At 40.8% G+C, this 23,235-nt stretch overlaps 1 protein-coding gene across 2 annotated transcripts in view; it reads right to left on the bottom strand.

Annotated features, from left to right (window-relative positions):
• Positions 1 to 23,235, bottom strand: part of RASGEF1B (RasGEF domain family member 1B) — a 483,692-nt gene that overhangs the window by 160,525 nt on the left and 299,932 nt on the right. For both annotated transcript variants that reach the window (XM_043906372.1, XM_043906373.1), the window contains exon 3: positions 8,748 to 8,831. In XM_043906372.1, coding sequence (XP_043762307.1) covers positions 8,748 to 8,810 — 63 coding nt within the window. In that variant the 5' untranslated portion in view covers positions 8,811 to 8,831. The remainder of the gene's footprint in view (positions 1 to 8,747; positions 8,832 to 23,235) is intronic.

The following is a 23,235-nucleotide window of genomic DNA, read 5'->3' as shown; positions in this document are numbered from 1 at the left end:
TCAACGAGGAAGAGAAAAGAGATCATCTGAATACATTTTTAAAATGTCTCTCCAGCAGGTGGTTAAGGCATTGGTCCTTGCCTAGTTTTGGATGCCAAGTCTATTGTTTACCAGTCCGTGACCTTGAATAAGTCCTTTATCCTTTCCAGGCTTCATGGGTAAAACAATTAAATGAGAGACTGGATATGAAGAACTTAGGTTAGTGTTTGGCACAGAGTTCTCAAACAATGGAAGCTATTATAATAATGATTATTGCTGTTATCATTTATACCAAATTGCCCTGAATTACTGTTTATAGCACACTGCTTCACACATGGAAGGCATTTCTTAGTGGAAATAAGCAGCTGGCATAGAATGCTTAGAATGCAACATTTCCAAGAGGAGCTTCCTTTGGCTTTCTCAAGGGGACCCAGAGTATGGAGAAAGGAGCAAAACTGCATAAATTCTGGGCTAATTCTGTTGATAATTCTGCAGTGCTATGTCTCAGAATACAGTGATACTCTATTTTTCTGATCTTTGTGAATAGAGACAACATGTATTCTATGCCAGTTCAAGGTCATCTTTTTTGCCTGCCCCCAGGTGGGACAAATGAAAATTTCTCTTTTGGTCAGTAACAGACCAGGCAGTATTTTTACTTAGCATTTTTCCATCAGAAGTTCCACGTGGTATTTTTCAACCAGGTTGTGCAAGAGAAATCAATGTGGTGTTAAATGGAAAGTGTGAGCACACCGGAGCCAAGGGAAAAATAAATAGTCCCGTGTAATACAAATATGATTCTGAGACCTTTGACAATGGTGCAGTCTGTGATAGCAAGGGTCTGGTAATTACGTGTGTGTGTGTGCAACGTTAACAAGCCATTTATCTCATATTTAAACATCAAGTATATCGTGATACGTCTATGCAGTTGAGCTGTACATACTGTACCTTATATGTCAGCCTTTAAAAGAGATAAGCTGTAAAACAAGATCAGAGAATAAGAATGATTTCTAAGTTTGTTGTTTCTCATTTTTATTGTGTATAGGCATTTAACTGTTTATGAATTAAAACCCTTGACAGGGCTTGCCTGGTGGCTCAGACAGTAAGGAATCTGCCTGCAATGCAGAAGATCTAGGTTCAAAAGCTGGGTTGGGAAGATCCCCTGGAGATAGGAATGGCTACCCACTCCAGTAGTCTTGTTTGATAAGCATAATAAAATAAATTCTATAGATATTAATTATTCATATTTCTCTTATATCCTATAGGTTTGGGAGCCAGAACTGAATATGCTTCTATGCTTATCAGTTCAGTCGCTCAGTCGTGTCTGACTTTCTGCAATCCCATAGTCTGCAGCATGCTTGTCTTCCCTGTCCATCACCAACTCCCAGAGTTTGCTCAAACTCATGTCCATCAAGTTGGTGATGCCATCCAATCATCTCATCCTCTGTTGTCTCCTTCTCCTCCTGCCTTCAATCTTTCCCAGCATCAGGGTCTTTTCAAATGAGTCAGTTCTTCCCATTAGGTGGCCAAAGGATGGGACCTTCAGCTTTAGCATCAGTCCTTCCAATGAATATTCAGGACTGATTTCCTTTAAGATGGACTGGTTGGATCTCCTTGCAGTCCAATGGACTCTCAAGAGTCTTCTCCAACACCACAGTTCAAAAGCATCAATTCTTTGGCACTCAGCTATCTTTATGGTCCAACTTTCACGTCTATACATGACTACTGGAAAAACCATAGCTTTGATTATATGGATCTTTGTCAGCAAAGTAATTTATTTCTTTTTAATACACTGTCTAGGTTGGTCAAAGCTTTCAAACTGCCATTGGTTTCAGCATGTTTGTTCAACTGGTTCCAACTCTTTGTCCTTACAAGCCTGTTTGTAGAATCATCTTGCCTGGTAGGACTGTTGGGATGGAAAGACTTTTTGTCCTTGTGCATCAGGAAGCATTTCTTATCCTTCTGAACTCTTACCAATGGACCTAATGTAGTAAATTTCAGTCGAGGTTTTGCTTGGGTGGTAGTGAGAATCCAGGAATCGAAACTCAAGGGAAATATATTTTCACCACTAGTTACTTAATATTCATAGGACAGTGCTAATGCTATTGAATAAAATTTTCTTCTGTCTTTAGTAGATATAGTAGCCCACTCACATAGAATACTTTTCAACAACCATTGTGATCAGGATAAGAAGATGAAAATAGCTGAGTAATGGAGTAAAATTCCACATTCACTTAACCATCCTTGGACAAGCACTACCTGCCTACTATGTACATGTCATCACGCCAGACATTTTGAGGAAAGAGATGATGGGGAAAAATGACATGGACTTTAATATGTGATAGCAGTAAAGGCTGATGTTTTAATTTATTAAGCCCAAATAATACGTGTTATTATGTTTTATGTTAGTAAAAGGACAGTGCATCTAGAATAAGCTATGAGATAACAATTCGCTTTTCCCTTAAAATCCTGTGTAATAGAATTATAGCAAAAGTTGAAGCCCAAGGTGATTTCCTGAAGCCCCAGGGAATCCAAACTTGTTCCAGATGATGAAAGAATAGAATATTATACCAAATACATGGAGATATTTATAAACGTTTCCAAACTAATGTAGCTCCGACATATAATAATTATCAATAGAATGTTATTTGGCCAGATAACCGGTTCCACTACAGTGCTTGAATCTGAATATTTTCAGTAGAAATTTGTTTCAGTTCTAAGGAGAACTCCAAAATTCAGGATATGATAGCTATCTGAGTTTACTATAGTAGAGCTCAGCTAAGCAGAGTTCTGTTCATCCCCTTATCCTCAGAGCCGGAAATTAGTCTCTGTAACTCTTCTTCCTTATCCAGATTGATTGGGGAGACAGCAACACAGAATTTTCATCCCTTTAACTGATATTGACTGTATAGGTTCTGCCTTTTGCCTTCACTGAATCCCACATGACTTCTCATAGGGCATACAGTCTACTTTCTCCCGTTTTAATTGTGTGCTAGGATACCATTGCCGCTACTGTACCAATGGCCAAATTAGTAGAGATGTAGACAAGATGAAAGCCAATTTCTGTCTCAGGCAACAGCTGTCTGAACACAAGCAGACAATGGTTCTATGTGGTTTCTCTGCCATCCTCTCATGGTCTAAGGTGGCTATTAAAGTTTTTGCTACCATATTTATATTCCAGCCAGCAGGAAGGGTCTGCCTTTAATATGAATGGCATGATTCAAAAATTACATACATCACTTCCATTCACATCTCATTGGCCATAATATTATATGGCCAACATCAAGCTGCAAGGGATGCTGAAAATGTGCTCTTTAGTTGGGTGGACATATGCCCAACTAAATCCTCCTCTATCTTAGAAGACAGCTGACCCTTTACCTTGGAAGTTTCTTTCACCTTGAAGGATAGTTGGCTTAATGCATTTTACCTCAGTGACCAGGAGCTAAATGTATAGAGAAACAGAATCAGTCACATCAGGTGCCCTCATTCTCAATTAATGAAAATTACATTTATCTATGACTGTAGTAATTGTAGTAGCTTGCTGTGCTTAAAGTTATTATTCTCTTTGGATTATTCCATTCCTGACTTTTGGGTTTTTTCTTTTTTCTTTTTTTTTTTGGAAGCAGCAATAGGCCACAGAGTACTTTGTGCGTTGACGTCTTGGTTCCATCTTCTTTGGTCACTTAGAGCCCTAAATCTTGACTATTAAGTTCCAAGGTACTTCTCATTGAATTGGTGCTGTCTATGCAGACCTAGCCATGATATAATGATGTAACACACTCAGAGATTCTCAATGGGCCATGACTTAGATGACAACTCTTAAAGTGGTTCATTTTGGCTAAGTTAAAATTTTCCTTTGGTAAGAAAAATTCTCCAGTGCCAAAAGAAGCTAAAGATCAGTGTGCAAAAAAGGAACACCTCTGTTTGTTTTCTTCCCACAGATGCCTCTCAACTCTGAAATAAAGCAGCTCTATGTGTGGTTAATTCTGAGTTCACCAGTTCCTTTCTTATCTGTTGTTTATCCAGTACTTCCACCCAGCTGCTCTAGTTTCCCCCTTTACTCAACAGAGAAATATAGAAGGCCCAGGGGGCCTCCATTACTTTCTTAGTTACCCTTCCATTCAATAACACTGCTATCCTTCAAGGCTGTTTATCACTCTCCATTTCCTTCTGGCCAAATAAAATCATGTATTAAAGTTACACTTCCATAGACTTGAGGACAAGTTTACCTGTCTCCTAAATTTTACTGAGAAAGACAAGTTGGCACAGCCATACTCTACTCATGGGCAGCTTTTAATCCCAAACAGCTCCATCTGCTTGTGTATTCTCTGCAGCTTTCAGAGGTCATGGCACTTGCTTGGGTCATTTAGACTTGGCATGATCTGCACTTGGCATGGACTGTTATGCTGAGTTGAACTAATACTTCTTTCAACCCACTCTCTTGTCAGTAGCCCCAGTGAGAATTTGCAGGAGAGTCTGGAATTTGAATTTTATGGCATCTTCTCATGTCACCTATCTCCCTAAATCCCTGCCTTTGTTTCCATCATCATTTTCTAATTCCCTTTCAATAATCCACTTTGAATCTGCCATTAATTTACTGAAATTCTCCAATCCATTTTGCATTTACTGTTGGCCTGTGTATCTTCTTGGAGCTAACATGTTTAGTGTCAAATACATTAGTCTGTCTTAATTCATTCTCCAAAATATCTCCTACAAATGATAAAGAAAGCCCTCTAGTTATAACATTGTGGGATTTGGGGAAGTAAGTTCACCCCAGTTTTCACAACACGATATTTAGATGATACAAAGGCAGGAAGACAAAGCTACCAAGTCATCCCCAGGAAATGTCAAGACACATATTTTTTAACATTTGCATTCTTGTTTACATAAATTTATAAGCTCCATTCACAAGGCGCTGACTCCAGTTATGTAAAATAAAGCAGGAAACGTTTCTTGGTCTGAGAGTGGATATTCACACATTCCAGGCTTGCTTGCTGCCCAGAGTGATTTCAAGGGCTTCTCCCTAGAAAAGAAGGAAGTTTCCCTCCTTTAATTCCTGCCCTCTAATCATAACCACTAATGAAAAGAGTTATCATTTAGTGGTAAGACTGGAGTTGGTGCCAAAATATTCCTTCTTCTATTGTGAGCTCACATGGGAATCCTCTGTTTTCTAATTGATATTTTCTCAACACTTTTCCTCCCCCTTGTAGCAAGGAAACACTGGTCTTTGGTTCAGCTTGGGGCACCCTAATCTGGGTGGTAGAAACTGTCCCTGGGTCCACCTTGCAGCCTTTTAACCAACAGCAAGTTTCTTGTCAGCGAAGAAGAGAGTTTGGATTCTGGGCAGATTAAACATAGGTTTTAATTATCCGCCCCCAAATGCTGCCTTCCATTGACCTCTGTAATTAAAGCTTGACTTTCTCACAATTTGGCATCATTCCCCCCTCCCCTACACCCCCCCGGTGGATGGATCAGAGAGCTGATTGTAAAAATTAATTCATTAGAATATTTCACAGAACAAGTGCTTAGCCAAAGCCAGAGCTACGGGGAGAAAAGAAAGAGTATCCTTTGGGAGCAGCACCTCTCACCCCAGGACAGTCCTGGTGTCACTGTACAGATAGACAACTACCTGTTCATTTAGCTCTGTGGGTGGGGAAACCTGAGGAACATGACTCAAAATATTATCGAGCCAAGAATGGTCATGTTGTTGTTGTTTAGTCGCTAAATCATGTCCAACTCTTTGCAACTCCATGGACTAGAGCCCACCAGGCTCCTCTGTTCATGGGATTTCCCAGGCAAGAATACTGGAGTAGATTGTCATTCCCTTCTCCAGGGGATCTTCCTGACCCAGGGATCAAACCCATGTCTCCTGCATCAAGAATCTCCCAGTGGATTCTTTACCAATGAGCCATCTGCGAAACCCAAGAAGGGTCACACTGCCCTTGACTTCCTTCGGCTCTCTGACAAGCATTTACCAAAGGCACTCTCTACCATTTCTACATTGCTGTTAGTGTTTCTAATCAGGTCTAGGAAAACACAGCAAGTAAACTCAGGACTGGCTATTATACTGATGTGAAATTTAGTCAAAAGAGTCTCTCCAGGGCTCACGGACTTCTGAACTCAACCTTTGAAATGGCTTCTTTCCATCCCCACAAAGTGGTGGTCTATTTGGAACCTACATAAATAAAGTCAAAGGAAGTAGTGCTGGAAGGGACCCAGGCAGGGACAAAGCAGTGAAACGGAGCTGCTGCCAACACACTTTGTGATGTTCAGGGAGTGGTTTGTTTGTTTGTTGTTTTAATCTTTGGGCCAAAGGATACTCCTCTTACTTGGAACTGAAGTCAGCAGAGGGGAAGTGCAGACCTTAGTGAACATGAAGTACAGAAAAGTCAGTCCCAAGAAGCTTGGGTCATTCCCCTGCTACGCCAGCAAAACGTCAACCATGCTGAGAGCATGGGTAAGAGACTTCCTGTTCCACTGGGAGGTCGCACTCCAAAGACAGCTGTCTTGGCAGGACTCACCGCCAAGGCAGAATTACCAGGAATTGCTGGGAAAAATAGATTCATTTCCTTTTAAAAACTACAAAAGCTCCAGCTCTGCCCACATATGCAGAAGTTGGAGAGAAAAGACCTATTGAAAGAACTTTTGTTTGTTTTTGACTTGTCCAGACAGTGACTATGGTTCATCCTAGTGGTTAGATTGTGTGTGGTCTGGAGATGCACCAATAACTGTTTGCAAAGGACAGGAAGGTGACTGTCATCCCAGGTAGATCGGTGCCTGGCAACTGTCCTTGGCATTCTTGCCAAAGTGTTGAGAATGGTGTCCCTCCCTACATATAACACCACCCAGCTCCCACTTGTTGAAATAAGCAAATTGAGAATGTGTTTCCTCTAAGTTTATCATGTGTATAGTGTTTCATTTATTCATTCGTTCATTTGCATTTGTTGAGTACTTGCATATACAGTAAACGAAATAGGTTTAAAAAATCCTTGTTCTCACGAATGTTTATTAAATTAATTCTGATGACAGTCCCATGAGGCAGGTACTGGTATGAAGCCTTCTTTACATTTGATTTGCTCAAAGTCACAGAGCTGGTGACCCCAGGCATCCTGACTCTAAAAACCCACCTCTTGACTCTTAAGAACCTAGCTCTACACTCCCTGGTGGGACCGATGGGTGTGATTTCAGATTCAGAACAGTAGCAGTTCAGGCAAATACTGTAATTTCTCTTCTGGAGCCAAAGTCTTTCATTCTACAAGATAGTTTAAATAACAAATATGTTTGGGGGAGAGAGTGTGGTGGTTGGATTTCACAATAATAAGATGTTGAAGAGGATCAGATTTTGCCACCCCAAAATATGCCACTTTTCGCATAAGTTAGTTAGTTAGTTCAGTCACTCAGTCGTGTCCGACTTTTTGCGACCCCATGAATCGCAGCACGCCAGGCCTCCCTGTCCATCACCAACTCCCGGAGTTTACTCAAACTCATGTCCATCGAGTTGGTGATGCCATCCAGCCATCTCATCCTCTGTCATCCCCTTCTCCTCCTGCCCCCAATCCCTCCCAGCATCAGGGTCTTTTCCAATGAGTCAACTCTTCGCATGAGGTGGCCAAAGTATTGGAGTTTCAGCTTCAGCATCAGTCCTTCCAATGAACACTCAGGACTGATCTCCTTTAGGATGGATGGTTGGATCTCCTTGCAGTCCAAGGGACTCTCAAGAGTCTTCTCCAACACCACAGTTCAAAAGCATCAGTTTTTCAGCACTCAGCTCTCTTCACAGTCCAACTCTCACATCCATACAAGACTACTGGAAAAACCATAGCCTTGACTAGACGGACCTTTGTTGGCAAAGTAATGTCTCTGCTTTTTAATATGCTATCTAGGTTGGTTGCATAAGGATTACTTTGAGTCAAAGGCAATTGAGAAATAGCAGGTGTAGGCAAAGCTCTCTGCCTTCTCTCTTTCTGTCTAAAAGTAGCATGTAAACTTTCCTTTGTAAAAGTAACATAAATTTCTAACAGTGTCTTGCTTTTTCATACCAGGAAGAAGATGACTTTTAATCACTAGAAAAAAACTCTTAGTAATAGAAAGCCACCAACGTGAGTTAGTATAACACACCTTACCAAATAACTCTTAATTTTTCATTAATTTCCGATATATTGACCAGATCACAATTTATGGCCCAGGGAAGCCCAAAACCCTTCACCTTTCTCTTATCACTTTTCCAGTTAATCACTCTTTATTAAAATGTTCTACAAGTCTCAAATACAGTTGCTTCTTTGGGTCTTCACTTCTTTTCTATGAAGGCCTCTTTATTCACAGTAATAAACCTTTTCTCCGTTTACCTGTCTTTTCTATTTTCTCAGTTTAATTTGTATTACCCCACGCACTAAGCTAAAAGAGATGAGGAAAAAGGTTTCCCTTCCCCTACAATGTAGATGACTAAAAGCCACCTCTTTCCTTCTAATGTGTTCCGATAGGCAATGGAAGGTGAGACGAAGAGCTGAGAAAGCGGGGCACTGAAGGGAGCTGGGGAGGACAGCATCAAGATCCACGTGAAGACCAGGGAATCTCAGATCAACATCACTTAGCTCAACATCTTGCCATGGACCAATGCCACGAGGGCCAACCAAACAGTTCAAAATCTGGACTTTTATCGCCACTTTTATGAGATCAATTTGATTACATCACCCAAATAGCTCAAGACAAAAAGAAAGAACAGCCAACAGATTCAAATTAAACCGTTCAGCAAGAAATGAATTCATTCTTACTTTGCCAACCGGCTTCTCAAGCAGAGGGCTTGCAAAGCAGATAGGAGTTATGCTGCTGTACATCGAAGGTTTCCATTGCTGTTCCTATGAGAAAGGAAACAGAAAGAGAGAGGTTTCAGGGACTTGGCTGGCTCTCCTACTGCATGAAGCCATTCTCCTGCTTTTCACAACAGTGCCTCAAGCACTTAACCATAATGGTTGTCACTTGAAATAACTGAGTCGGCGTTTTTACACCGGCATCTTCAGCTTACAGTCAGGGCAAACTCATTTAACCTTGTGCAGGGGGACATTACAAAACCTTTCATGACATTCTGAAGGAATATTGACAGAAGTGCAGAATATTTTCAGCCTAATCTGCTAAGGTATCTTGCAGAACATAGATTAGACTACGTGAATCTTTTTGTTGTTGTTGTTAAAAAAAAAAATAACACTACAAGTATCTCATCTTATTGCATAAAAACACTGACCACAGCTCATCTTCTGGTTTTCAAACTTCTGATTCTAAAGAAGTACAGTCCAAAATCCTCTACCTGCCTTTTAGAACACTCCAAAATGTGGCTCTTTTTCCCTTTTTTGCTTTAGTTCCAACTCTCTCCTATAATTTAACCTAAACCTCAAGCCACCTTTGGCCAAATGTGTTTTTCTTCAGTAGATTCCAGTCTATGTCTGTTTATACTGCCCCTAGTTTCTAAAAGATCCTTTCTTCACTATCTGTCTATGACTTCCCACCTGTCCTAAAAAGCACAGCTCAGATTCCCTAAGAAACATTTCGCTATATTCCTCCACTCTGGCTAGAATAAAAATATAACTTCTCCCAATCACAGGATTCATATATTATTATTAGGGTACTTGTCACTATCTGCTGGGAAGTGGCTTACTGAAGACAGGACTCCTGTCTTTGTTATCTTTGTATCCTTTACAATCTAATGCAGGTCTCATGCATAGCTCTGGTCTGAATGTTTGTGTCCCCCCAGAATTCATATGTTGAAATCCTAAAGCCCCTAAGGGCTTCCCTGTTGGTCCAGGGGTTGGGACCTCATCTTCCAATGCAGGCTGTTAGTTTGACCCCTGGTCAGGGAGCTGAGGTCCTGTATGCCTTGCAGCTAATAAAAACAAAACATAAAAAGTAGAGATGTTATTGCAACAAATTCAGTGGAGACTTTAAGGATGGTTCACATAAAAAAAAAAAAAAACCCTAAAAAAATCCTAAGCCCCAAATGGTGATGCGATTAGGAGGTGGGGGCTTTAGACAGTGATTTGGGAAATGATTGGGATTGATGTTTTTGTAAATGACATCCCAGGGTGCTGGCTGGCCTCTTTCCCATGTGAGGATACAAGGATAAGTCTGTGCCCTGGAAGAAGACCCTCACTGAACTGTGCTGACACTCTGAGCTTAGACCTGGAGTCACCAGAAATCTAAGAAATAAATGTCTGCTGCTTATAAGCTGCCAATCTGTGGCATTTTGTTAGAGCAGCCTGAATGGACTAAGACACAGATACAGGTGCTTTCCATGACAGTACTCTTGCCTTTTGTCAGCCGAATCTTATCTTTACGTAGAAACACCCCAGCCGATCCAGTTCTCTCCAGCCCTCAGCTCTCATTCTCACTAAGCACATTTTTCAGTCTCATTAGAGGAAATATCAAGATACTTGTTATTGAAAAAAAAAATCTTAACCGAAGGTACCAACAACCCCATAAAATAAAAATGACCTTTAAAACTGAATCAAGCAAGTATTGACCCATCCCCGCCTCCTGCTGTCCATTAATTGGCCATGTCTCTTGAGTGAAAGAAAGATTTTTTTCAGTGGTCTTAGCAAAGGAATGGAGTACGACCCTCTGGAATCTCTACCCCGCTGTTACTAATTATCTTACTCTGGGCAAATTACTCGTTCTTTCAACCAGGGTGGCCCTGCCTGTAAATGTGGTTCGCGTTATTTACACATATCTCGCAGGGCATTTTGAGACGAATTGTGGAGCTATCTGTGGCCTAGGAAGGCAAAGCTTGATTCCTAGGGAAGAGGTCCCTGCAGTCTACCCCCAGGAAAAGCCATTCAAACCTCTGACTTTCTTCCTGTGGTCTAGAAACAGGGGTGATGGTCAAATTCCAAGGCATATGGGTTTCTGTTCATTAGGAGTGAAGCTGAGACCCACAACTCATTTCACAGGTCATGTTCCAGCCATCAAAGTTTAATTACTACCAAACCCACTGGCCCAGGTCCCAACCACATTAGGGCATGCATGAAAGTTCTAAAGGATCCAGCTACCAAATCCCACCTTTCAGAGATAAAAAGACATTTATTGTGTGGCACCAGAGAAAAAGCTGAAATACATCAACTGAGACTGTGACTTTTTTTTCCCTTAATGAAAATAACAGTTCAGTGTTGATGATCAGGACACATGACTCAGTTTCAAGGAAGTCAATCTGCAGACGTAGTAGATGAATTTGAGGAACTCTGCCCTTCCCTCTAAGGCTGGTCCAGTTGCTATGGCAACAGGTAACTAGTTTTCTTAGGTGGATGTGCAGCTTGATTTTCTTTGGACTAAAGAGTCCCTTGATATGATTGCACTGGGTATATTTAAGACTGAAACAACCAAAGCATCGATCTCTTACCTAGAAATTATTTGTAGGGTGGGAAAATATGTGACAGTTCTGGGCCATATATAAAAGGATATTTCTGAAATAATGGGTTCACATACAAAACACAGAGCAGTCAGGGGCATGTTGTTATGACTAAATAGTTGTCACTCAGTCTCTAAGTCATGTCTGACTCTGAGACTCCGTGGACTGCAGCACACTGGGCTTCCCTGTCCTTCACTATCTCCCGGAGCTTGCTCAAACTTTCATTGAGTTTCATTGAGTTTCATCAATTTTCATTGATGCCATCCAACCATCTCATCCTCTTGACATCCAACCTATGTCACCTCCTTCTCCTCCTGCCCCCCTAAATAGTATTTCCCTTTCCCTCTCTCCTTTGGTCATTTTAGGTTTTCCAACACAGGGTTGGTTGTTGCTATTATTTGGGTAGCTGAGTGGCTGGGTGGCTGGTATTGGGAGCTGTTCCCCATCTACCCTACTGTTTGGTCTATGTGGAGACAGGGACTCTGAGGATGGCCTTAAAGTGGAATAAGAGAAACTTTGGGAAAAGTCAAAGCCTCAGGCAAATCTGGTCATCCTCTCCAGCTCTCTGCAAGATAAGGGTGAAACTGCCCCTTTATCTTCTTCCCAAAATAACTTCAGAGCATTCCTGAGAAGCTACAGAACTGCTTGCTGAGAGCTCTCTGCAATGCCAGGTACCTGGGGTTACTTTTCTAAGACTGGATTCCTAAAAGGAGACCAAAGAAGTGGTTAAGGCCATGAACAGTAATTACAACCTTCAGTGTTTACCCTGGAGTCTGGAATATAAGGGCAATTCCTGGTGCCGAAGGACAGAAATAATCCAGAATTTTGAGGAGGAAGGAAACAGGGATCACCTGGCAGCTCAGCTCATTGATCGAGCAGTGGGATCAGTGCAGGTGGCATCTGCCCAAGGGGGCGTCACTGGGCAGCTCAAACAACCCTAATAACTCTGAAGAAAAGAATGTGTCTTTGCTCAGAAATCTCAATTTTTTTAAATTAATTTTTATTGGAGAGTAGTTGCTTTACAGGGGCTTTCCCAGTGGCTTAGATGGTAAGAACCTGCCTTCTATGGGGGAGACCTCGGTTCGATCCCTGGGTAGGGAAGATCTCCTGGAGAAGGGAATGGCAACCCACTCCAGTATTCTTGCCTGGAGAATTCCACGGACAGAGGAGCCTGGTGGGCTATAGTCCATGGGGTCTTAAAGAGTCAGACACAAATGAGTGACTAACACACACACACATACACAGTGGCTTTAAAATATTGTGTTAGCTTCTACGGTACAGCAAAGTGAATCAGCTATATGTGTACATGTTGTGTTAGTCCCACAGTTGTGTCTGACTCTTTGCAATCCCATGGACTGTAGCCCTCTAGGCTCCTTTGTCCGTGGAATTCTCCTGGCAAGAATACTGGAGTGGGTAGCCATTCTCTTCTCCAGGAGATCTTCCTGACCCAGGGATCAAACCTGGGTCTCCCATATTGCAGGCAGATTCTTTATCATCTGAGCCACCAGGGAAGCTCCGTATATATACATATATGCCCTCTTTTTTTGATTTGTATTCCATAGAAAACACGGACGTGGATGTCAATCAACTGCCTGTACCTCCTCCCCACACCTCAGGGCTGTAAACAATGTGTTCTGTTTTGAGATACAAGTAGATTCTACTTCAAAGACGGCCACCCTTCTATCCATCCTCAACTTGTCACCCATTCTTTATCCAGATTAAAGATGACCGCACCTTCCATCTACAGAGAGTTCCCAAAGGACTGAGGACAATTTTACCCCAAAGGATCATGAGACACTTCTATATTGCACCTTTGGAGGAAATATCAAGTTACTTTTCCCTGTAATTAACACCTATGAAAACACACTCTTTTCTTATTTTTGGTCTTTTGAATCATTCCTTCAGAATATTTTTCCAGGAGTAGGGTTCCTATGCCAAAGATATGGACATTTTTATGGCTCTTGTGATTTACTATCTATACTGCTTTTCAAAAGGATTGGGCTGGTTCACACAGCTACCATATGTCATATGTGTATCACATATGTGTATGGATTGCACATATGTATACACACTTTTTTCAACACAGCAAACTTATGAGCAGTACTTTCAAAAGCTGCTTCTAGGACTCAGGACATTGAGGGGATTGTAATATTTCAAACATTCAGTGGGAACCAGGGAAGGGAAAGTTCCTAAAAGGGATGTGATACAGATACATAGAGAGGAGCGGCCAGGCCCCATTGCTCTGGCCCCTCTACCCTCTGTCCCCGCAACCTAAGAGTTGGGACCAATCAACAGGAATCTGGGTTCACCCCACCCAGGCCAGCCGGAGTTCCTTCTTAGCAAAGGTCAAGCACTCAGACACAGAGGTGAGGTGGCCTTGGGAAGGGAGGAGAGCTGGGTGGAGGGCCATTAAATGTTGACTCACTCAGGCTTGACCAGACTTCCTCCCTTTTTCCACACTCCAGTACAATTTTGGTGAACTTAAGTAAACTGCACCCGCTGCTAAGTGTTCCCACTTCCTTTGGGTTATTATCACAGACCCACACCAGCTCCGGTATATGAAAATCCCCTCCCCTCAAAACTTGTGAGCAGAGAGAGGCTCATGGGGAAGAACAGACTCGCAGGCATTCCAGTTTTTAAGTTTCTGGGCAGAATCCTGGAAGAACCTGACCTGCTTAAATATTCTTCAGTGCCTCCCTCAATACCCATTTCCCTTAAATGCTCCACTGAATCTTTGCATGTCAATTTCTAATTCTTGGATATTTTACATGTTGATTTTTAAATGTCCCTTGTGCTTTTGCCTTCCTTTCCTATGTTTTATGCATCTTCAGTACCACCTGTACTTACCACAAGGCTGCCATTACAAAACACATTAAAACAAGTGCCTTCAAAATGCTCAACAACATTAATGAGACTTTTGAAAGAAAATGGCACATCCCCCTCACCACAGTCTCCTCTCTCTGAGTTTCCTGCCAGCCTTTATCCAAATGAATGTATATTTAGCTACAACATCACTTTGCTTTACTCTGAACATCACATTACGTACATTCTGTGTTGTTACGTAGTTTTAGGGCTTATAATATTTAGTGATTACATCATGTTCCATCAACAGGATGGAGTATAATGTCATTTACTATCCTGATACATATTTTATTTCCATTTTTTTGCTCTAATTTTTATTTTTGAAGTTTTCAAAACAGTTCTATTGATACAATTCACATGCCATTTGCTTCACCCATTTAAGGTGCACAATTCAATATTTCTCAAAAAAAAAGAACACCTCACAAGGCTGTGCAGCCATTATTGCTGTTCAGTTGCTCAGCCACGTCTGACTCTTTGCAAACCCCAAGGCCTGCAGCACACCAGGCTTCCCTGTCCATCACCATCTCCTGGAGTTTGTTCAAACTCAAGTCCATGGAGTCAGTGATGCCATACAAGCGTCTCATCCTTTGTCATCCCCTTCTCCTCCCGCCTTCAGTCTTTCCCAGCATCAGGGTCATTTCCATTGAGTCAGCTCTTTGCATCAGGTGGCCAAAGTATTGGAGCTTCAGCTTCAGCATCAGTCCTTCCAATGGATATTCAGGGTTGATTCCCTTTAGGATTGACTGGTTTGATCTCCTTGCAGTCCAAGGGACTCTCAAGAGTTTTCTCCAGCCCCACAGTTCAAAAGCATCAGTTCTTCAGTGCTCAGCCTTCTTTATGGTCCAACTCTCATGTACATACATGACTACTGGAAAAACTACAGCTTTAACTATACGGACCTTTGTTAGCAAAGTAATGTTTCTGCCTTTTAATATGTTGTCTAGGTTTGTGCAGCCATTACCACAATGTAATTTTAAAGTATCTGTGTCCCCCGCCAAAAGAAACCCCCCTCCCCCCAGTCCTAGGCAACCACTAGTCAACTTTCTATTTATATTTTTTGCCCATTCTAAACATGTTATATAAATTAAATCATACAATATGCTGTCTTCTGTGAGTTTCATCTAGTGTAATGTTCTCAAAGATTATCCATGTTGTAGGATATATCATCACTTCATCATTTTTTGTTGTCCAAAAAAATTCCTTTGAATGGATATACCACATTTTATTGACCTATTTATTCATATGAGTTGTTTTTACTTTGGGGCTATTATGAATGAGGCATTTATGAACATTCATGTACAAATTTTCATTTCTCTTGGCTATACAGCTAGGTATGGAAATTCAGATCATAAGACATTTCTATATTTCACATTTTGAGGAATTATCAAACTATTTTCCCCTGCAATTAATACCTATGAAAATACACTTTTTTTTTTTTTTGGTTTTTTAAATCATTTCTTTAGAATATTTTTCCAGGAGTAGGGTGCCTGTGCCAAAATTATGGACATTTTTATGGCCCTTGCTATTTACTATCTATACTGCTTTTTGAAAGGATTAGACTTGTAATTATAAGAAAAACACAATATCTAAATAAGTTTACACAACTACCATATTTTATATGTGTATCATGTATATATACACACACTTTTTTCAACACAGCAAACTTTTGAGGAAGATGCCACAATTAATCTCATATTTATAGATGAAGATACCAAGGGTCATAGAGATTGGAAACTCAAGTGTTAGATGACCAACCAAAGCAAAGCAATGCCTCTTTTATGGGCTTCATTGGCTTCAAGTGTCTGAATCCAACATGTCACTGGTTTCAATGAGTAATTGCTGACTACGTGTCTCTCCTGTAATTTCTTCAGCTTGTGTCACAATGAAACAAACATGGGGATGGAGTCAGAGGCATGGGATCCAATTCCAGCCCCATAACGTGCTAGCATGGAGATCTAGAGTAGGGTGCTGAATCACTAAGCATCAGTTTCCACAAACATACAACATGGTGATACCTACGTCATAGGCTTATCTGGAGGATTTAAATTAAAATTCAAGTCATCAAAGAAACTTGCATAATAATGCTCAGATCATTTTTCATGTTAATGACAAATGGCTTATTGTTATTCTTCCTTGGTGCCCTCTTCAAAGTGAAATATTAGGTATCTTCAATTCCCTATTATAATTTAATACATTTTCTCCTCTACTGTCAATCAGAAAACTATCCTCTGAGTTACTGTAACTTAGATCTGTACTAAATTTATGACTTTTATATAAAATATTGATTACATAAGCAATATCAAGGTTTATAAAAATGTTTCAATAAAATTTATAGCAATTATAGATTTTAAAAAATTATAAAAGGCACAAGTAAGTTATTTAGAAATGTATCAATTATGTTTAAATGGTATATTTACTTTTAAATTAAAAATATTCAGAACTTTTAAATTATAATTAAAAATTTTTTAATTTTAAATAAAACACAAAGTCTAAAATAGAAATATTTTAAATATTAAAAAATAATCAATCATGAGTTAATAAAATAAGCATTGGCTCATAAACATAAATGCTTATTTTTAAAAGTAGAAGTCTGGCTCTAAGGACCTTGTAAACAAGATAATAACGATAAAGCAAAAATAGCTGTGGTCCCTCACTCTGAAGTCTTGGATTTCAGAATAGCTTTGACACTCGCTTGGTATATGACCTCTTTGCGGTTCCACATTTCTTTATCAATAAAAAGTATAGTATATAATTTGCTTTTTTTAAAAAAAAAAAGATCCAATAAGGCAGTGCTTCTGAAAACAATCAACAACACATAACAAATGTACAGCTTTTTTGATACATCAAAACCCAGGTGTGATTGTTACACCACATAATTTGTCCATTCACTTGTATGATAAGAACCCTAAATTATCTAGGAGTTCAGAAAAAATAGGAAGGAAAATAAAAATGCAAAGTCATCATCTATCCAAACGTGAGAAAATATCACATCAAAGAAGAAACAGTTCTCTCCCTTGTATTGACCTTCCATGTATCACTGGAGGTCGATATCATATGCAAAATGATTCGGGAAGTATAGGCTCATAAAATAATCATATGGAACTTTTACAGAAGGGAGGGAAGGATGCTGTAACTTGCATCTTTGCAGATGGGATCTGCTTGGTGACCAGTGGCAAATTTAGGGGAAAGTACCCATAGGTAAGCGGCAAGTTATAAGCTTATTTCAAAATCATACATTGCAATCCTAACTCCCAGCACCTCAGCATATGACTGTATTTAGAGGTAGGGTGTTTAAAGAGGTGATTAAGTTAAAATGAGATCATCAGCATGGGCCCCAATCCAAATAACTGCAGCCCTTATAAGAAGAGGCAATGTATACACAGATGCACATGTAAGGAAGGTCATATGAAGACACAAGGAGAACACGGCCATCTGTGAGCCAAGGAGGGAAGTCTCAAACCAACTCTGGAGACACCTTCATCTCAGAATTTTAGTCTCACAGAACCGTGAGAAAATAAATTTCTGTTGTTTCAGTCACTCAATTTGGAAACTCTAGAAAATGAATAGAAGGCTTCCCAGCAAAAATAAACGAAACAACAAACATATTCAATATCAGGAGAAAGGACTTTTAGCAGAGAAGCTTTTGGGGACTCTGAGGCAGTTAGGTGGATCTAGTGGTAAAGAATCCATCTGCCAATGCAGGAGACATAAGAGATGTGAATACTATCCCTGGGTCAGGAAGATCTCCTGGAGGAGGAAATGGCTATCCACTCCAGTATTCTTGCCTGGTAAATCCCTTGGACAGAGGAGCCTGGTGGGCTACAGTCCTTAGGGTCACAAAGTGTCAGACACAACTGAAGCGACTTAAGCACAGGCAGTGGGTATAGGAAAGGTTTCCAAAGGAACTGGGTGTTGCCTTGACTGGTGACAAAACAGATGCAGATGTCTGCATGGACAGGATTTTCTACATCAGTACTGAGCAGGCCCTGGGGATGCCCAGGTGACTATGACGCAGTCTTACTCTCAGGGAGCCCTCCCAGTCTAGTGGGAGAGAGAGGTGAACAAATAATATTCAAAGGAGGGTGCACATTCAGGACATAGATATACAGAAGATGCAGTCGGAGCAAAGGAGGAGCAGCTAACCCAGGCAGGAGACGGGTTCCTGTGACCAGAAGGTTCCTGGAGGAAGGTGGTACAGGGGCTGAGGACAGGAGGACAAAGTTAGGTAGTCAGAGAAGTGGTATGGGGCAGGGTGGATGCGGGGTGGTGGGTTGCTGGGGATAGAGAAAGAGACTTATGGTGTCAAAAGAGGAGAAAATGTCATGAGTGCAAGAGGTATGCAATATAAAGAAGTGTTGAGTTTTTATGTCTGACTCTCTGGGACCCCATGGACGATAGCCCACTATAGCCTCCTCTGTCCATGGAATTTTCCAGGCAAGGATACTGGAATGGGTTGCCATTTCCTACCCAAGGGTTTTTATAAGAACCACAGATAATTTGGGGCTGTTAGATCTTGAAGAGTGAGACAGAGGTAGAGCGAGATGACTCTGGAGAAGTAGGTAAGAGGCCCACGATACTTTTACAACAATATGTGAACGGATTTGCTGGGCAGCAGACAGGAGCATGCATTTGAGACGAGGAGAGACTAGGAGCTTGGCAAATGTTTGGGCCACCCTGGTCACAAACCAGAAGAGACAGAGGTATAGAGAGTGAGGGAGTAGAGACAAGGGGAACAGACGATAGACTCCAGGAGAAGGAAAGGACGTGATGAGGGTCCAGCTGAGGGGGAGTTTGCTTGCCTCAGGGTCCGCCCTGGGCACCAAAAGGTGCAAAGAGCACTCCCCACGGTGAAGCCCTGATTTTAAACGTCTTCTTCATTGATGTAAAATTTGTACTACATTTTGGCCTTACCCTGCCTTCTTGCCTCAGTTCGAACTCTTCGCTGCCACCAAATATTTTTGCTTTCTCCCACGCACACACCCTGCTGCGCAGAGTGTCAGCCATTCTGCTAAGAATGACATACATATGTGCACAAGCTCCTAAGCATTAATTGTACAATTTCAGGAAGGCAGCAGGTAAGTTCAATGCTCTTAAACTGACACTGTACAATACAGATATAAATTATAAAATTCTTACTAATAATTTGATTTAGTATTTAATATTTGGCAGACCACAAATGGAGCCATAGCTATGGGCATAATTCTCCCAAAGAGCAAATAGGTGGTACAATTTCAAGTGCAGAGGTTAGGAAGTCCATCTTCGGATTATCTGCACTTGAAATTTCTTTTCTAGAGAAAAGATATTCATTCTTCAATTAACAGCAAAAATTTTAATGTGTGAAATTCCCTGGGAGAGATGGCATGTTGGATTTAACTCACAATAAGAGAGAATGGGAATATATGTAAGTCCATGGCTGATTCATGTCAATGTATGACAAAAACCACTACAATATTATAAAGTAATTAGCCTCCAACTAATAAAAATAAATGAAAAAAAAAAAGAGAGAGAGAGAGAATGGGACTTCCCAGGTGGCTCAGAGGTAAAGAATTCGCCTGCCAATGCAGGAGACGCAAGAGATGAGGGCTCGATACCTGGGTCAGGAAGATCCCCTGAAAATTCCAGGCAAGTTTTCTTGCCTGGAAAAATTCCATGGTCAGAGGAGCCTGGCCAGCACCACACAGAGATGGTTGTTATTGTTTGGTCATTAAATTGTGTCCGACTCTTTTGTGACCCCATGGACTGTAAACCACCAGGCTCCTTTTTCCACGGGATTCTCCAGCAAGAATACAGGAGTGGGTTGCCAGTTCCTCCTCCAGGGGATCTTCCCGACCCAGGGATCAAACTCATATCTCCTGCATTGGCAGGTAGAGTCTTTACCACCTAGCCACCAGGGAAGCCCCACACAAAGATTAGTTTCTCTCAAACAAACCAAAGAAATGGAATTTACAGTGATAGTGGAGAGGACACACACCAGGGACATTTAATCTGAAATTTTATTATGAAAGGTAAAACTGTAAAACAGATATATTATAGGGCATTGTATATGGCAATAGTTCACTTTCCTTCACTGCCGTGTTTATCATTCTGTGACTATATCACATTTCTTTTTCTGTTTCTACTAGCCAGAGCTGGTTCCTGTTGCTTGCAAATAAGAACTTCATGAGCCATGAGGAAAAATCTGGAGAGGAATGTTATAGGTTAAGAGTAGCAGGGAGAGAGGCCCCGATGCCATTATGTAACCACCTTGTATTGATTACTTTCTAATCAGATATTGTAACTAAGTGTTCACACACATATACACTCCCCTAGATGGAGTTAAATAGTCAGAGATAACCCCAGTTAATCATTCTCACTCAACAGTGATATGCCAGGCATTGAGTTAGGCAAAATCCTATGAAGTATGATTAGTATTTATGCAAACTGGGAAATGGACATTTAATAAACTGAAATAAATGACTTAAGATCACCTATGTAATGACAAAGCAAGAATTTGAACCCAACACTGTCTGCCTCCAAAATCTATGCTGCTCATCAACATACCATACTGATAATTTCTCTTTCTGAAGCTAAGAAAAGAGCTGATTAATTTATGAAGGGCATGTAAAGCAGATCCTGTCGACTCTAAATGATATCAAGTAGCACCAGCAATCTTTCAGGATTCCTTATTTTCCCCAGTGTCTGTGTAGAGTATCCAAGGCAAGGTGGTAGATGTGATTCAGAGAGGATAAACATTCCATGGAGTGGTGAGCCTGACAAACTGCTTGCCAATATTCTTCAGTTACTGACAGACACTGATGCTATAGTCCAGCTCTGCTAAATACAGTCTTAGGTAATAATGGTAATTCATATTCATAAAATATTTTACAGTCTTCCTAAAGCATTATAGAACACTGCTGGGTCATAAACAGTAATATATTTCTTCACCACCTATACTGGTCTTTCTTTGAAAGATGCCATTTTTTTTTTTTTTTTTCAGAATGAGTACAGAGTAGAGAAGGAATATAATTGTTTCTGTTATGCTTCTTTTTTTTTTTTTTTTTTTTAACAGATAAATACTAAATCTGACTCAGTTCAAAACTGATTTAACCTGCAAGAATTTTACAGATTATGAGACTGATGTGTTTGGTTTGTTGGTTGGTTGCTGTTGTTCTGTTGGTGGTAGTTTCTGTTGTTTGGCACAAAGTGTTATTGGTTTAGGCACAATTTATTAACATAAAGAGGATTCCCTGCTTCGGTGGAATTTCTCTTAAGTTTCCATCTGAAACACAGATGACATTAAAAGAAACAACTGAAACTGAATAGATTTGGCATGTGTGCTATGCTTAGTTGCTCAGTTGTCTGACTCTTTTCGACCCCATGGCCTATAGCTCGCCAGGCTCCTCTGTCCATGGGGATTCAGCAGGCAAAAATGCTGGTGTCGGTTGCCATGCCTTCGTCTAGGAGATCTTCCCAACCCAGGGATCGGACCCAGGTCTCCTGCACTGCAGGCGGATTCTTTACCAGCTGAGCTACCCGGAAACCCACTAAGGGCATTTCTGGGCTTCCCTTGAGGCTCTGCATTGTGCCTGCGATGCAGAAGACACAGGTTCGATCCCTGAGTCAGGAAGATCCCCTGGAGGAGGGCAGGGCAACCAAATCCAGTATTTTTGCCTGGAGAATCCCAGGGACAGAGAAGCCTGGTGGACTGCAGTCCATAGGGTTGCAAAGAGCCAGACACTACTAAAGGGAGTGAGAATGCACGCAAGCACGCACAAGGGCATTTCTATACACCATGCAACTGCAGCTACGGAATCATGTCTAAAGGCAACACTGGAATCCATTTAGAAATTGGTAGTAACAATCAACCCCTAGGAAAAAAAACTCTTAGCCGAATAGACAAGGGCAGAGTAGGGCTATAAGAACAGTTGAAGTATTTTCTCTTGGCTGCTTATTTAATTACATTGTTTCCTAAACCAATTTTATTTTTGAACACTCCTCTCTAAAAATTATCATCCACCAGATAGTTACAGTATCATCTGCTGCCTGCTGCTTATAATTGACAAGTGATTGCAGGTACAAATCATGTCATTAATCAGCCTTGAAGAGAAGTGAAAACTGTGCCCTCCAGCCAAACACAAAGCTAGTTTTTGGTGTTGGTACTATCTACTTTTGCAGTGTGGGCTGATGTGAGCACATAAACATCAGCTGCTACTCCTGGGGGAGCAGAGGGGCACTTCAGCTTACAGAATGTGGGCAGCTGACTCCTTCATACATTATGCCAGGTGAGCCTGAATACCTTCATGGACTTCATCCCCAGTCATATTTGTGGGCAGGGAAACACCTTCCCATTGTTGGGGAAAGGGAGCTTCCTTTGGAAAAGGGCAGACACAACAAATGCAAGGCCCACCTGTGCAACAACAGGAAAACAGAAAACCCAGTAGTCATACTCAAGTAACACTTTCCTTCTGATCCTCAATATTCCAAAAGGATAGTTTATTCTTCCTGAGTGTCTCTTCCATCTAATTTATAATCATAAATAAAATTACTTTTGCATTATAAAAGTGTACTTGATGATTAAAGACAGATTGAAGTATTAGACAAACTCTTAATGGAGAAAAATCCATTTAGGTTTTGAATTGCTTAAAAAAAAAAAAAATCTAAGAAACACAGAGGATGAACCATCACTGCAGGTTTGGAACCTGGTATTCAGGTGCTTTATTTGCCAAACTGGTGTTTAGTTTGACTGAGTCACTCTCCTAATTCTTTATTTCCCAATGTATGATGCTAATGTATTTACTTAAAGTTTTAGGGAACGTTAAACATACAAATTGAACATGGCAATACAGCCACTATATTCTTAACCTTCTCTTTTTAATTTTAGGATTTGTCTTTTAGTATCAGTGTATGTATACAAATAGCAAAAGAAAAGAGAGACAGAGGTTGATCTACCTTAATTTATTGTTACATTTGGTCTATTCCTGGACTCACCTTGACCTGGCATGATAAGAACTAAGGAATTTCTGTAC

This window comes from Cervus elaphus, chromosome 6, assembly GCF_910594005.1.
Source record: "Cervus elaphus chromosome 6, mCerEla1.1, whole genome shotgun sequence".
In the NCBI taxonomy this organism is placed as follows: Eukaryota; Metazoa; Chordata; class Mammalia; order Artiodactyla; family Cervidae; genus Cervus; species Cervus elaphus.
This window is presented reverse-complemented; position numbering and strand designations above follow the sequence as displayed.